Below are 16,005 nucleotides of genomic sequence, written 5' to 3'. Positions count from 1 at the left end.
AATGACTTTTCATTACTTTAGCTTGTAGATGTTTTTATGTAGTGGTAATCCACTAATTTAAATCATAGCACACGGACAATAAATGCCCTTCTCACTTCTAAGGCTCTAACTTTTCTGAGATCCTCACAGCGAGGGGCTCTCTACCTTCCCCTTGAAGGCCCCACTGTGGAGGAACCTCTAGCTGCCCCAACAATGATGAATGGACATCATTAATGTTGTTCATTTGTTTACCTTTTCCTCAGCAATCTGGGAAAATGAGGGGTCAACAGCAAAAAAGGGAAAATGTGCGTACTTTTGCACTCCAGTTCCTGAGAGAAACGGTTTGGTCTTCCCAACATCAAGAGACACTGCAGACTTCAAGGGCTCATTTAGAAAACCTCATCGGAAAAAACAAAACAAATTAGAGAGGAGCTTTAGTGATGTTTTTGTATTTGTAGATCTGTTTAATCTTCTAAACTTGAAATAAGTCTTCTTCTCATCAATGATGAAAAAAATAAACATTTTCTGGAGAGGCAGGATAAAGACCCCTAACACTGGTGCTTTTAGGACTTGATTCATTCATTTAAATAGATAGAGCTTTATTTGAATAAAGCTTGGAAATGATACGTCCTTGTCTATGTTTCATGGCTACTGATATTCAACTTTGAGTATTTTGCAAAGTCACTGAGCAGCTGCAAGGTTTTTCACAATATGACAACAGCCATCCATCTCCCTCTAGAATATAACTATCAGTCAAGCCAGTTTGCTTGTCTTGTCACTTGTCAGCATGGATTTACGGTGAAAACATTTGGTGTGCTCTCATTTGGCTCTAACAGCCAATGCAGGTTAAAAAAACACAGATAGATCACTGAGCAGACGGTTAGATGATGGGCAGGGATCAGCTCTGTCTGTTCTGCAGAGCAAAACTTGTAGCAATTAGCTGCGGTTAGAAGCCCATTTAGAAACAATGCAACTTCACACACACTGACACAGATCTGTCGTGATGACTTGCTATGTTGTGTTTTACTGCTGCTTATTTCTGGGTTGATGGGTCGTTTGCTGTGCATAGTTTGTTATTGTAGTTTTTTTGGGATGTTCAAGTATACATTCCTGTTTGCAACATTTTAAATTAGTTGCAATTTTTCTGTTGTTGCATTTTTTTTTAAATGTCTATGTGCTCTGAAATGTCCTCCTATTTGTATTTAAAGCCTGTTTCTCCAATCTTAATTCTTTTGCGCCATTGCTACTGGTTCGCCCTTGTCAACACCATGTTTAGCTGTCTCTTTTTTTAAATAGACTTGAACAATGCTTCAGCTATATCAGTACACTGCAGCTTTGCTTTGACTTTAGGTTTATATATTCTCTTAGAAGCTAAGAACAAACTCTGAACAATCTTTGGTCCATAGATTTTCTGAACTTCTGCAATAAGACGGCTAACTAGACAGTGAATAAAGAGTAGATTGATACTGTTGTAAAATAAAACTTTCACCACCCAGACAATGATAGCACAGCTGGAGAGACAGAGCTAAAACAGAGGTAATTGCAGAGTCATGTTCCTTCGAAGAACACACAGTTTGCTTTGCTTCCATTCTGTCGTCTCCCTGAATTTCCAACAGCATCCATCATTGCCATGCAGAGATACAATTTAGGCCGAAACTACTGTGATGCTGCCCAGCATAATTAAAGGAAATGTCTCTCAAAACCCTGATTGGTTGCACTTTCTGATGCTCTATCCAGCACGATAGAGATGGGGGGATGTCTCACTCTGCCTGAAGTGCTTGAGATGTTTAGAAACTGCACACTCCTGAGTGTGGTCTGTACAATAGAAGGAGGCAAGAGGAGCTATTCAGCAGTGTTAAAGGAATGTGTGGAAGCCCACAAGGAATCCTTTCGTTCCAGGCTTTCTCCAAACACAGAAGTCCCACACTGAAGATAATCTCTACGTGTCAACAGTAATGGAATCTCCCATTTCTGTCTCTTCAAACTTGACTCAAACCGCAGAGGAAAATCACTGTGCATCCCAGAGCCAAGCAATGAGTTTACCATGCATGTCACCAAAGAAAAAGAATCTCTAAATGTTTACCTTGCCTGGATAGCCCTCACACAAACACTCAGTACTGAGTTTCTCAGTATACTCTACATCTACAGCGTAAATCACCTGTGCCGTGCTGTATAGTCTAGAACTCAGAAATGCAGCATCAGTAGCATGAGTCACTATCTCTGTGATAACCATTGAAAGCATCTCATAAATTACTGCTATATGTCACAGCTTAATGTGGCCATAAAAAAAAAAAAGAAGAGCGGCTGAGATTTGTGCAGGCAGATGAGGCAGAGAGAGGAGGACACTGAACAGGGGGAGGAGATTTAAATGGTCAGCTTGTGAAAAGGTAGTGTGGGGCAATTAGAGGCAAGTGTGTTTTCCTGCAGCTCGGAGCTCAGAGAAGCAGGACTGAAGAGTTGGAGCGAATTTGGGATTTTGAAAAAGGCTATTTTTGTTTTACTTTTTGCAGGAAAAATGCTCTGTCAAAGCGGCAGACTTAAAATCAACTTGTGTGCTTCAATTCTTTTTTCACTATGAGACTTTAAAACAATTTCTTCTTGACTGTATTTTTTTTTTTTAATCACCCAAGCTTCATCCAGCACGCCTCTGGGGCCTTATTCATTACAAAGCTCACTCCTCATCATCAGGTTACACGCGCAGAAGGAGCTACGTGACTGCACTCACTCTCAGCCGGCAGCGGATGACTCGGAAATTCCCGGTCAGCATCTCTTTTCTCTTGTCTGCGTTGTTTGGGACTTTGGTTGAATTGTTTTGTTGTACTCATCGGGAGCCATCAGCACCGTCTTTCACTCGCAGACATCACGAAATGAAAGTCGGTTTTGTCATCCAGACTGCGGTGACGCTTTATCTGCTGCTCTCACCTGCACAGGTAGGACGTTATGTAAAGTGAAACTTTATACTAAGGAAATGTAGAATGGGACTTCTGTCAATTGAATGTAAAAGTACCGCAATGATAAAGATTTTCAATACTCTAACTCGATTATAGGTCTAGGCTACTTTCTTTTGAACAGTTGTGAAATAATGGCAATTCTTTTCGAGTTTTAAATAGTATGTGACAATGGTCTTTATCGAGTTAGTGAAAGTATGTTGATGACGAGTGATAATTATTGTCCCTTGACACCTTCATACGTTTTGAATGAGCTCTATCCTGCTCCACTCATTCATAAGATGGAACGTGACAAACTGCATCCCTCCACATGGAACACTGGATGCAAAGTGACTCACTGTTATATTTGGCAAAGCATACTAAGCTTGTAATTACAGACGCATTATACTTTACAAGCCAGTTTCACTGACATGGATTATTCCCTCTTCTGAATGATGGTATCTTTATTCCTTTCCTTGTTTATAGTGTACATTTCTATTAAGGAAACACTGTGAATTCACATGCTGGTGGGAAATTCCTCCAATGAGGAAACTTCATAACACATTTGAATGGTTAGTTTCAAAAGTTTGCAAGCTGCTTGGTCTGACAGAAAGTCATGGCAGTGCATCAAATAAAACTGGCAGGAGAGTTTACAATCTTTCACTCTTTCCTTTTAGAGTGCACATGGCTTTGTTTTATCTCAGTAGATCTGCATGTCAAATGGGGGTAAAAAGATGAAACCATGTCATTCCAAAAACATTTTAATGAATTGGATTTCAGGCCAGTCGTATCATTGTCAGGCTGGCAGTGAATTAACAAAAAGCTGTTCTGTTCTCTGTTGGCTGGCATTATTTTGTAGTCCGTTAATGAAATAGTGCCAGAACAGTACAAAGCTGAGAACTTATTCAGAGACCTGTGACACACTTGTTAGTGGATGTGCCATTGGACAGCCGGGCATATGCCAAGTAACTCTCATTCTCTTGCATCCATTCAGTCTCTGATTTCGTCCTGAGGTGGCTGAAGGCTGGCAGCGATCTCTGATGGTTCTCATGTTTAATGCAAAACCAGGCCATTCACTGCAACTGTCACCCTTCATACACTGTTGCTGTTAAAGTTTCACTGCAGAAGTTCCTTTTCAGCCAGACTGAAGTCCACATATAGAATCTTGGGCTCTGGATATTGGGGAAAAAAAGCTCCAAGTCAATCCAGATTCTCTATTCGGAGACTTTGCAGCTGTTTCAGAGTTAAGAGTGGGTGGGAGACGCATGGGATCCCCACATCTTTATTAATCCTGATAATAAGCTCAAGGCTTGCTCGTAAAAAGTATGAGTGACAAAATCCAGGGTCCTTAAGGTGCAGCAGGTTAAAAGACATGGGGAAACCTGAACTGTCAGAAAACTGACAGTGAGATTCATCAACCTTACTGGGTCTCTCTCTTACTTTTAATTTCCCTTAATGCTTTATGTTGACGTTTTTTAAAGGAAGTGGTCCATGCCTTAGTGCAAAGTTTTTATTAAATCAAGAGCCACTCATGCCATTGCAGCCCCTTTTCGAGCCTTATTGACAAATTGAGACTCTTCTAGGTGTGTGTGCTGCCAGTTCCCTCAGTAAACCGTCAGACTGGCGTGACAGAGTGGAAAAATCAAACAGTGGCCACGTGGTTGGAAATGCTCCTCATAAAAGTTTGCCTTTGCAAGTCATTACCCACGTGCCATTAATTCATAATGATGATGTTCACCACTGTTGCAGCTGCAGTTGTCATCAGAGGCCTTGTGACTCATGAAATCATTCACGTTCATGAAATGTGAAGTATGGCCAAGAGAGGTTGGGGTTGGTTCCATCTTTTTCTGCTCAGGGATTCACTGCATGTACAAGGCAGATGATCTTTGTGGTCCTGCATGCTGTCAAGCATTATTTTTTGCATTATGTTTAGATTGTTTAATCTGTTGGTATACTTTGAAATCAGAATAATGTTACTGTACGTGAAAAGGTCAAGTACAAGCATCAATATGTTGAAATTTGAGAAGATGGCCGCAGATGAGTATGAAATGATGCATCTAGGCCTGACCATTTATAAACTATGAATGTCAAAGGGCATCCAAGCTTTTGTATAGAAACGGTAATTTTTGTAATACAGCAGTAAATGGCTTCAAAATGTCTTTGAGAATTATTAATGTCCCATTCGTATGATCTAAATCATGTGGGCTTTTATTTCCTTCTGTTGTTATTAATTCTTTCACCAGTTCTGTTTCCATGCACACATGACTCATGCAAGTGGGTGGAAGCACCTGGTATTCCCTTTGGAACAATAGTAAACCCTCGTTAACCCTGTCACTAATACTGTCTAATGAAGAATATGATATAACCGCTGTACACACTTTATTTTGCCCACATTCCTCAACAGTCTGCTTGTCTATTCAGTTCTCTATCTCAAACACTGCGCATGTAGGAGTGTGTTTAAACGGCATCAGTGCCAAAATGTGCAGTACTTGTTGCCTCCTGCCCATCGTGATTGTACGTATAAAAAATGCACTTGAAATCTTGCACCAACGAATCCAGACCTTAACTGAATTTATTCAGTGATTCCAGGAAGAAACACCAGAGTCCAGACTCCTCAACTCCAAAAATGTTCAGTGAAGGATACAAATGAAAAGCCTCTTTGGCATGAGGTTATGAAATTATCTGAGTTTGAAAAGAATAGAACATGTTCCTTGGATAAATACATAGATGTGGCCAAACTCATTTGTTTCCAATGTCTCACAGTTAAGATTTTGCACTTGTTTCTGTGTGTGTATGTGTGAGAACATGACATTTAACAGGTGTTTCCTTAACATCATCACCAGCAGCAAAACAATACTTGAATGTGGCCATCTGTTTCACTCACGTGTCTGTGTTTTGTGATCAAAATTCTTGTTTATTTAACAAAGTCTAGATGGCAAGAGATCACATTTCCAGTACTTACTATAGAGTTTCATAGGCAGATGGTTTCTTAAAATACAAAACATCAACAGCAAAGATCAAGTAAAGCTTTCTCAGAATTTAAGAGACACCGTTTTTGACAAGATGCATCTCATTCATTAGCGATCAAACAGTCAAAGTGTCTCTCTGTGTGTTTCTTGTTCAGCTGTCTGAATGCTAGGCCATACAGTTGGACTGACCTGCTGAGTGATAAGGCTGTTGTTGCGTTGTTGTGGTATTTCTCTCTAGTTGTAATGTCCTGACCCAAGGGAAGGTTGCAATCGCAATCAGGAAATATGGATTTCTCCTTCCTCTTGCGGAGGAGGAGGAGCAGTGGCGCTCGGGGCAGCCGTCTACTCAGCAAGCTTTAATCTCCCATCTGGATGTAATTTACTGTGGTTTACACAGGGAGAACAGCGTTTACTGTAATAGAGACCACAATTACCACCGGTCAGCCTTATCTCAAGACCTATGTCGTGTGTGTCTGTGTGTGTGTGTGTGTGTGTGTGTTGTGTGTGTGTGTGTGTGTGTGTGTGTGTGTGTGTGTGTGTGTGTGTGTGTGTGTGTGTGTGTGTTGTAGACAGAATGCATGGTTTATTGCCTACAGTGGTTGTGTGTGTGTTGGTGAGTCTTGAGGGGGACATTTGTGTATGCATTAACTGACTTACACTGAGGAAATGTCGTTTTGTCATTTATCTAAATCAACATCTTTACGGACCTTTACCTCTTCCTGGTCACTAGACAACTTTAAGTTTTCTCAATAAATCTTAGAAGTTTTTATTTTTTATTTTGTAAGGATTTATTTAGTCTTTTATGCCTTTATCTGAAAGACAGGACAGTGATAGAATCAGAAATCAGGGAGAGAGAGAGCCTGGGGAATATCATGTGGGAACTGAGCCACAGGTCGGATCCAAATCCAGGCCTTCCGCTCTGAGGACGACAGCCTCTGTTCATGGGGCGCGCATGCTAGCCAATATAGGCCACCAGCAACCAGAAGTTTTTTAGTCTACTAATCAACGAAACAACATTTCTTGAAATGTTTCCATGAAAGACACAATTTTTTAAAATAAAGACTCCTATCTTCAAGTGGAAATAAGTCTTAAAAGCATTCTTGGACAAATATGTTGACATTATTGAGGAGATACTTACTCATCCCTTGCTGTGGAGTAGATCATAAGATCAAAGTTGTGCTTGTTCTTCTGCATAAAAGAAGACAGTTAGCATAAATTAACATGCAACAGTAAACTGGCCAAGAAATGAAAAGCAGAGACTCCTGGAAGACACAGCAAGAAAATAAACCACAACCTGTGATTATTAACCATATTCACACAACAGAAACGTTACCCTGACATAAAGCTCAGGGCAGAATGTACTAAAGTTGTCATACTGCTTTACACGGGTTGCAAGCAATATAAATGCAGCAAATATGACACTTAAATCTGGAGGGGCAGTGAGCTTAATTTTTTTTTTTTTTAAATGAGAGAACCCATTAGCTACTGCCTGACAACAGCATTGAGCCAGTTGCTAAAGTGGCTAAATGGTACTTATTGACTTTTTACAAACCATTGTCTTTTAATCTCCTTATCAATCAGGAAATGGTAAAAAATAAAAAATAAAAAATAAAAAAATAAAAAATAAATACTAATAACTTAAGAATCAAAAGTGGCTGTTGTGTGAATATGGTGAATAAAACACTGTATAGGTGGATTTTTCGACTGAGTCCTAGGCTAGCTGTTTCCCCCTTGTTTCCAGACGTCATACTTAGCTAAACTAGCATAATGTGCTGACTCACGCTTCAGTGGTATCAAACTTTGTATCTAAGTCTCAGTAGGACAGTTTATGTGCATATTAGTCAAAATGTGTTGTTCCTACGTTGTGTTTTCTCAGAGTTTTAATCCCTTTTTAAGGTCTGTGACAGTTACTCGGTTGTTTATGTGTGCTACTTTGAGGCTTTGAGCCTGTGTGACACACAAACCAAAAGTGTGTCTGTCCTCTAATCTGTAGAGTAACTCTGGATTTCAAAGGCTCCATTCACCCAGATTACTCAACAGATTGTTGTGGCACATTTACCACACGCTCTGTTTAAGTCTGTTGGTGTTTTGGCAGTGCTTTGTGATCACAAGGCCTGACCTGACCACCCCCAGAGACCCAGCTGGATACTGTCAGAGTTGTAATAGCACTGCTGTCCTTGTAGGTCCACCCACCGTGTGTATACAAAACAGAGCCGTGCTTTCTTTTTGTAGTGGTGGAGAACAGATACAGTGACCTGCAGGCCCCCGTGAGAGGCCTGAGAATTAATGTTGTGGTCATGGTGTTGATGATGTGGAATCTGGCTCTCGATAAAGGATGGATGAAGAGGCTCAGCGAGACAGGGAGGTAGCTCTGTTTTCTCACTCGTCTAGCTGTCTCTGTGTTTGTATTCACTTGTTCTGCTTTAGCGCATTCTGTCCTGTGTGGTCCTGTGTTCACAGTAAAGCTTCAGGCAGGCCAAAACCATGACACAGTCCCCTCTGTGACCTATATTATCAGTGAGTTTGTGATGCAGATGTTTACCTGATCTGGATTATGGCTGGGATCTTTGCCAACTTTGCTTTTTTAACAACTGTTTAGCTACTTTCCCCCTCTACATACATCCCCCCTATCACCAAACTCTGTTCAAGAGTAAATGTAACTGACAGTGATCACCAAACAGCAAGTATGCAGCTCATTCATAGTCTATTTATTCACCCTTAAGAAGTAATTAATATTTCAATCAATTAACAAAGCACTTTTTACTTGTTTTTTTTGGGGGGGGGGAGGGGCTTAAGCCTTTATTAGACAGGACAGCTGAAGAGAGACAGGAAATGTTGGGAGGAGAGAGTGGGGGATGAAATGCAGCAAAGGGCCGAGGTCGGATTCAAACCCACGGTTGATGCAACAAGGACTATAGCCTCAGCACTTGGTGCGCGTGACATAACTGCAATCTAGCACCCCAGGACGAAGCTATTTTGATTACCTTTAAACTATGAAATGTTTTCTCATTTTCCTTTAAGTCTTTTCACTTTCTGAAACAATCCTTTGACATAACATCTACAATCTATGCAAGCAATTTCACGCACTCTAAAGAAGCACATATTACCAAGTTTCATATGGAACAAAACGTTTTTATGGACTTTGATTACCTTCGTTATAGCGTGCGTCAATAACAATCGTTGAGGACTGCAATTGCAATTTAACCCCTAAATCCTTTGGAGAAAAAAAAATGTTTTCAATTTTTTTTCAATGGTGTACATGAGACTAAAGAAAACATGTCTCACTTGGATGCCAGAATGTCTTAACCGTCTCTGCATCATTTTGCTGTTCATTCAGCCAGGAGAAGTTCTGTCTATTTAGTCTCGACTGACAAAAAAATGGATCAGTATATTTCTATTCTTCATGTGTAAATCTAAGGTCTAAGTCACAGTGTTTCCTGGCTGCTGTCCACTGATCTTTTCGGCTATTCACCATAGTACGGCTGTTTAATTACCCGGGCCCCCCTTCCCAGCTTGAACCTCAGAGTTTAAAATCCTTTATGACCATTATTCTGGGTCCCCATCAAGTTTTGTTTTTGCTCTCTACACATGCTGCCCTTCCTCTGACAGACGGAGTTAAGCAAAGAGGTTAAAGATGACGCAGTTCAGCTGTGTGGGAGTGGAGAGTAATGAGGCCCGGAGCCTCTTTGGCCTGACAGCAGGAGCCCAGAGACACAACAGGTCCTTCGTTGTGACCCAAAGGACGGAGCAAACTCTCAGCGAGCTGCAGACAAACTTTCACCAGAGACTTCAGAAACAGAAGTGACTGGTTTTATAAGCAGTGATCCCTAAAGAACTGTTTTTCTTTCACTGCTGTAAATGTTTCAATCCAACCCCTCTTACTCAAACTAGCGGTCAAAGACAAGTCATACACTGCACTGCTAAGCTAAACGTCTGTGAGAACCAGATGTCAGGAGCTGAAAACATCTTGTCTGAGTAGGCTGGGGGAACTGCACCCTGATTATAAATCCACTATGTTGATTATTATTATAATAAAGCAGTAATAAGAGCTGTTTTATTTCCCTTTTAAGACCTTTTTTGTGTATTTGCCAATGAAGCCCCTGGTTTTTAAATCAACATTAGCAGCACTATAGTTTGTTTCAGGTTGTAACAGGATTCTGCTAAATTCTGCAGTGTGGAGATATTCTGGCTTCTTTACAATGAGAAGAAGGTTGTTATGTCATTAGTTTGTATTGTGTTGGAGTGGTTTCAATGGCTTCATAGCAGTTTTTTTCTAAACCCAGATGTTGGACACAATGGCCAGCCCAGTCAGAGAAAAGAGAAGAGTTTATGTCATGTTAAGTCATGTCAAGTTTCTTTGTACAGCACTTGATCACAGTGAGTCTCAAAGGTCTTTACACCCACATAATAAAAACAACAAATGAAAAAGACACACAGCACTGAGGAGTAAAAGACTCCCCGAAAATGGTCGAAAAATAAAAACCTTGAGAGGATTACTTAGCAATGAGTCCTGCTTCTGGGATTAACTAGACAAGTTTATGCACATTGATGTAAAGTAACCTCCCAACATCCATTAATCACTCTAGGTGCATGAGGAGGAAGAGGGATAGAAAAACCTACGTGAGGATCTTCATGCAGCCTTTTTTCGTAATTTGGCACTCCTCCATGCTCAACCACAGGCGGTGCCAATGATTGCTTCCACACCATGTCGAAGCTTAACCCAAGGCTGAGGTCACAGAATCCTCCCCCGACACAGCTACACGATAGAGGGCAGCTCATATGGCAATTACTGTAACAGTGAGAAAGGATTTATTTTATCCGCTTGACATCACTTGAGAGAAGAAGAAAAGAAATCCGAGCCTCGAAATGAAGCGACTTTTTTTAACAATCAGAATCTGTATGTTTCACAAAACAGTCCAAATAAAGGGCCTCTCTGTAGAACAACTCTTCCATCTGAGGAACAGCTGTGCATGTTGGCCTGATGACCAACCAATTTTGAAGGAAAGGGAGATGTCTTAACGGATCCCCAGTCACAGGGAGGACTGATCCTGAATGTTTGACTGGAAGCTCTTTATGTCAAGTCTGTTGTAGAGTACATGGTGTTGCAGGGAAGACTGATCGGTCCCAAATACTCTGATCTCAGTGGCCTCTGACATTTTTGCACGACAGTGAATGTATCATTATCAAAAAATCAGGACATTCCTTTTTAATCACATTATTTGGTAGATAAGGCAGAGAGTAGCACTGTACTGAAAGACAGTAATTTTGGTTTATACCAGGAATGCGATGCATTTTAGAGACTGATACATTGTGTAAAACAACAGCAACCCTTAATGTCATCATTTTGGAAAGCCTGGTTTGCTATTATGTAACAATCTTCCGTTAAGTCTTACTATTAGCATCATAACTGTCATGAGGCGTGTGACACAGCACCTAACGACATTGATGAGCAGAGATTTGTCAAAGCAGGTTATATTTCGTCATTCTTGTTCTTCCTCTCGGGGACATCTTATCAAACCTACTTTTCCTTTCCTGTGAAGGAGTCAGCAAGAGGTTTTGTGTTTTCCCAGGCCAATGAGAAATGCACTATGTTTATCATGGGATGCTGGGAAAAAAATCAAGACAGAGTGGTGAAAGGGGGGAGACCATGAATGGGAAAATAAATATAGAGATGAATCTTACACCACAGGAAGCAGGTTTTGAAGCTAAACAGTTGGACGAACAGAAGAACGTGATAGATAAATATGAGCGACTGGATCTGCTGCCTGTCAGAGACGCTTTTCTATCGCACTATAGCAAGAAGGTTTGATTAATGCTTGAATTTGCTGTAGTACCAGCTTTCACCACTGGGGAACAAAATACATTACTGACTGATATAAGTATTTTTTTGCAGGATGACGTTATCTTTATGTGGTAGATATTTTGAGAGGAGTGTATACATGTGATCCAGTGACTTATCTCTATCTCCTTTGATCTATTCACTGAATTTGTGTTTATTTGTTCATGTAAATTTCCTGAAAGACTTTTTTTCCTTTTTACAGAGTGTACCCTTGTCGAGCATAAACAGTACAACAGAAGGTAAGAATATAAGCTTTTAAAAAAATCTCAAACTCTTCTTCAAGTGTTGTTTATGATTCTTTATATTACAGCAAGATTGCTGACAAAAGTGACAGGAGAGGAAAAAGTATTCCTGTATTGAAATTCCTCTGTGATTTTACAAAGATGTCTGGACTTGTAGTAATCATTCAAACTTTTTTTTAATGATCTATTTTAATAAAAATATATACTATACGATATACTATAAACCAACTTATTAATGCTGCTAGAAGAGAAGTAAATAGCAGATGGAGCTTTTAGAGGATTAGAGAATATCTAACAGAAACGCTAGAGAACCAGGAGTCAGACAGTCAGCTGAAGGAGCTGGAGCTGGTCAGTGAACTGGCCCTCTTTGCTGTACAACATCATAGTTCATGGCCTCATCCCCCTGCTGTAGCTGCTTCCCCTCTGTCCCCTCCCAGCCTGTCTGCTCTTATAAACAGCTGTTGTGCTGTCAGGCTCCATTCAGTGACCTCGGGGGTCACAGCAGTCCCAGAGGTGCCCGCAGGGCAGCCCCGCTCCAGCTCCAGCAGAGCTCTGTTCGTGGCTATGTTTCCAATGTTTGTTTTCTCTTCCTTCTCTGTTTGTTCTGCCATAGTGGTCCCTGTTCCTCCTCCACAGACTGTGCAACTGGAACACTTTTACACATATACTCCCACAGGAAAGCGTACTGTACATTACACAAACAATTTTTTTTTATCCCGAAATGAAAACAGGATACTCAGTGGCGTATCGCAACTGGTTTTATGTTTCTGTGTGCATGATTTGTCATTGTTGGGATTATGAAAAATGACTGATACTGTTTACATTTGGCAATATTAACAGAGCAGTTTGCCTCTAGATGTACGAATATATTTTTCCCTTCTGTCATTTGTAATTGAGCTTCACATACACAAACTAAAATAAGTTGCAACTTAACTATAATTTGCTTTGTGAAAGTAGGCTAGAAATATACATGTGGACAGAAAATCAAATATTTATTCATCAGGCCGCTCAACCTTCAACCCACCCATAGTCTTCTTAAAGTAACCCTAAACTAACTTAGGCTCCCATTCTCTTCCGTAGTGTTGATGTTCCAGGAGGTGTGGGGTCGCAGCTTCTGCCGGACCATAGAGAAGCTGGTGGAGGTGGTGCAGGAGTACCCGTCAGAGGTGGAGCACATCTACAGCCCCTCCTGTGTGCCGCTGGTGAGGTGTGCGGGTTGCTGTGGAGATGAAAACCTAGAGTGCCATCCCACTCAAACAACAAATGTCACCATGCAGGTAGCCAAGCACATAGTGTGATGTAGTGAGTCTCATTGTGTGTGATTTATTACTGTGTGTACTGCCAGAGCTTCTATTGACAAAGATAACTTGTTTGATCACTCAGCTGTTGAAAATCAGGCCATCAGAGCCGGGCCAGGAATATGTAGAGATGACGTTTGTGGTGCATCGGACATGTGAATGTAGGTAAGAAAACAAAAAATACTTTATAAAATAACAAATTTATTCTGGCAGACATGTCTAAAACACAAGTTCAGAGATTTATCTGAGTAATATGCTAAAAAAAGGCCAGTAAGAAACAGATGCTGCCAAAATATATAAAAAAATGAAAACAACTGAACCACATTCATTGCCTGAACATGAACATCTGACAAATCCACCCCCCCCCCCCACCGCCGTGACTTGTCTGTGGTATAAAACTGTAGCACTTCCTCACGTAGATGAAAAAAGTTGCTAGTAATTTGAATACAGCTATTACTCACAGTTTCTAAGGGACATGGTTGGCTTATGATTATTACACTCAATGTTCATTCTAATTTTCACACTTGTTCCTCAGAATCAAGAAGCCTACTATTGTTAAAGTTGAAAGGTGAGAACAGTATATTGCTGAAACGTCAATTTGAACATTTTTGAAAAGAATAATAAAATCCATGTCAGAGATGACTCCCAGATAGCCTGAGTAATGTTCTGTTCTTCTTTCAGGAGAAGGCAAAGAGGAAGAGGAAGGAAGAGAAAGGAGAGGCAAAAAACAAAAGAATGTGACAGGTGACGGCAATTTCTAATGACCTTTTTACATTATTTATACATATTTATATTTTTAATTTGTTTAGCGTCTTGAGCCAGATGCAACGGATTTTCCTTCTACTGTGTACTTGTCTGATATAGAGTCGAAATAACTATAAGCTAAAGGAATCTTGAATCATCTTGGGGGGAAGAAATTCAAATATATATATGAAAAACCCAAACTTCAGTTTATTTTTTCCCCCTTGTGATTTTCAGGTGCCAGATCCCCCGCAGGTAACTGTTGTGGCAAACCAAACCTCCTGTTGCAGTGTGGCTCATAATTTATTTCCAACCCAGTGGCAGCATCCAGAGTGTCCTCCGCTCATTCACTAACACTGTGTCTGCAGCCAGAGACTCAAACTGCTGGGTTGTGTTGCCGACACGCCCTCCTGCTGACGGGCAGAGCATTAATAATGATAAGCTTCAACAGGAAGTTTGTTTTGACCGGTGGAAACACTGCTGTTACACAACTGACGCAATGGACACGCCTGGGAGCCAGTGCAATGTAGAACCCAACAGACCATCGACTTCTCTCTTATATCACTACAGTGTCAGTTATTGTAATGTGGACATTTCTTTGGTATTTAAAGGTGGTAACAGATGTTAAGAGCCTATATTTATTAATACAGAGAAAGGACAGCATTGTCAACATTTTGTTCAAACAATATCCAAGAAGCCTTGACTCATCATAGCAGAGAATGTTGCAGCTGTTTCCTGCAAGCAATAATGAAATGTCTCCCTCTTGTGTTATTGAAATAGTGTTCCAAAGTGCTCCACGGGAAATGATTCCTTGGCTTTTTCAATCATATAAATAAGATTAGATTTAGGACAGAGGTTTGAGTCACATAATCCGCCTTTGGCTGATATGGACAGTCAAACCTCTTTTCAAAGAAAAATATGACCAGACATGAGTTTGATGATAATTCAGACCTAAAGAAGAATACCATTTATCAGATATTTTTAACATCTCAAGGCATGACCAAAGATATTTTTGTATAAATAACTAAATGTGATTTATGAAAATTGTCAAAATTATGAAGTGTTCTCTGGGATCGATCCCTCTTTCTCTGTTGTTATGAAGGGTTGGGATACACTGTTCATTATACATGTTCAATATTAATAGAGGGTCTAATCATTGCTGAATCCTTTCAAAATTTAAAAGACAGATTTGCCTAGTGAGTGGCTTTATCTCTGAATACTGTATCCAGGTCTGAGAGAAAAAAGCTTTTCAGTTACACAGACACATCCGTTTGTCTGAAGCACACCAGGAAGTGGGTAAGCCCAGTAGGATTTTCAAGATCAATACCACATCAATACAATGAAGCAGTGTTCATTTGGTATTGATCCCAATTAAAGAGTATCAATTATTAGTTAGTTTTCATCATCTAATGTGGTTATAAAGTTTTCACAGACATAAAAACATTTCTGTGCTTTGGGCTAAAGCAGCGCTCATTTTTTGTCCGACCCAGTGACACAAATCTCCCATAAGCCCTCATCACAGGTGTGTTCTTCTGTCTTTTTTTTAAAAAAAAAACACTGCAGTGGAAGAAGTTTTGTAAAGTGGTTATTTTTGTTTTTTGTCTGTTTGTTTTTCATGTGCTTCAAAAAAGAAAATCTATGAAAATGTAATAAGTGACTTTTCTATTGTGTTAGTATTTTTTTTTTTTTTCATTTGAATATTTATTTTATAATTAAATTGTTATGGTTGAAAGTTTGACTTTTGTGATTGATTTTTATATAGACGGCACATGTTTCAATATTAATCGTTTTTATTATATTTAAATAATTGCTGCCATTGCTGCACATTTTAATATATTAAAGCACAGACAATTACGATAAGCTAAACTAATGCATAGCCCAACTATAGACTTTAATATTAATAATAAGATACACATCAGCATTTAAGAGTCACCATTAGATTCTGATATCATATATAATTTTTTATATCTAAAAGGCTGCACACAATGGCCCAAAACAAGCACTAATTTC

At 39.9% G+C, this 16,005-nt stretch overlaps 1 protein-coding gene across 3 annotated transcripts; it reads left to right on the top strand.

Moving 5' to 3' along the window:
• The first annotated feature begins 2,296 nt into the window (after positions 1-2,296).
• On the top strand, positions 2,297-15,744 carry pgfb (placental growth factor b). 3 transcript variants are annotated; one of them, XM_029276645.2, is made up of 7 exons: positions 2,297-2,738; positions 11,917-11,953; positions 13,037-13,233; positions 13,340-13,419; positions 13,790-13,822; positions 13,936-13,998; positions 14,233-15,742. In XM_029276645.2, the coding sequence occupies exons 1-7, from the start codon at positions 2,721-2,723 to the stop codon at positions 14,252-14,254; spliced, it is 450 nt and encodes a 149-aa protein (XP_029132478.1). In that variant the 5' UTR covers positions 2,297-2,720; the 3' UTR covers positions 14,255-15,742. The 3 variants fall into 3 exon arrangements, 2 of the variants coding, with proteins under 2 accessions (XP_029132478.1, XP_020485768.1); XR_010664663.1 differs by having other exon boundaries at positions 2,298-2,909; positions 13,340-13,415; positions 14,233-15,744; XM_020630112.3 differs by having other exon boundaries at positions 2,302-2,909.
• Positions 15,745-16,005: the final 261 nt, after the last annotated feature.

The sequence above is a fragment of the Labrus bergylta genome, chromosome 18, assembly GCF_963930695.1.
Source record: "Labrus bergylta chromosome 18, fLabBer1.1, whole genome shotgun sequence".
NCBI lineage: Eukaryota > Metazoa > Chordata > Actinopteri > Labriformes > Labridae > Labrus > Labrus bergylta.
The sequence above is the reverse complement of the archived record's forward strand: the minus strand, read 5'-3'. Positions and strand labels throughout refer to the sequence as shown.

Excerpts from the sequence above, each read along its gene's own strand:
- pgfb (XM_020630112.3), top strand. The coding sequence starts at position 2,721 with ATGACTCGGAAATTCCCGGTCAGCATCTCTTTTCTCTTGTCTGCGTTG. Across the intron at positions 2,910-11,916 it reads TGCTGCTCTCACCTGCACAG|AGTGTACCCTTGTCGAGCAT; the intron begins GTAGGACGTTAT and ends TCCTTTTTACAG. Across the intron at positions 13,823-13,935 it reads ACTATTGTTAAAGTTGAAAG|GAGAAGGCAAAGAGGAAGAG; the intron begins GTGAGAACAGTA and ends TTCTTCTTTCAG.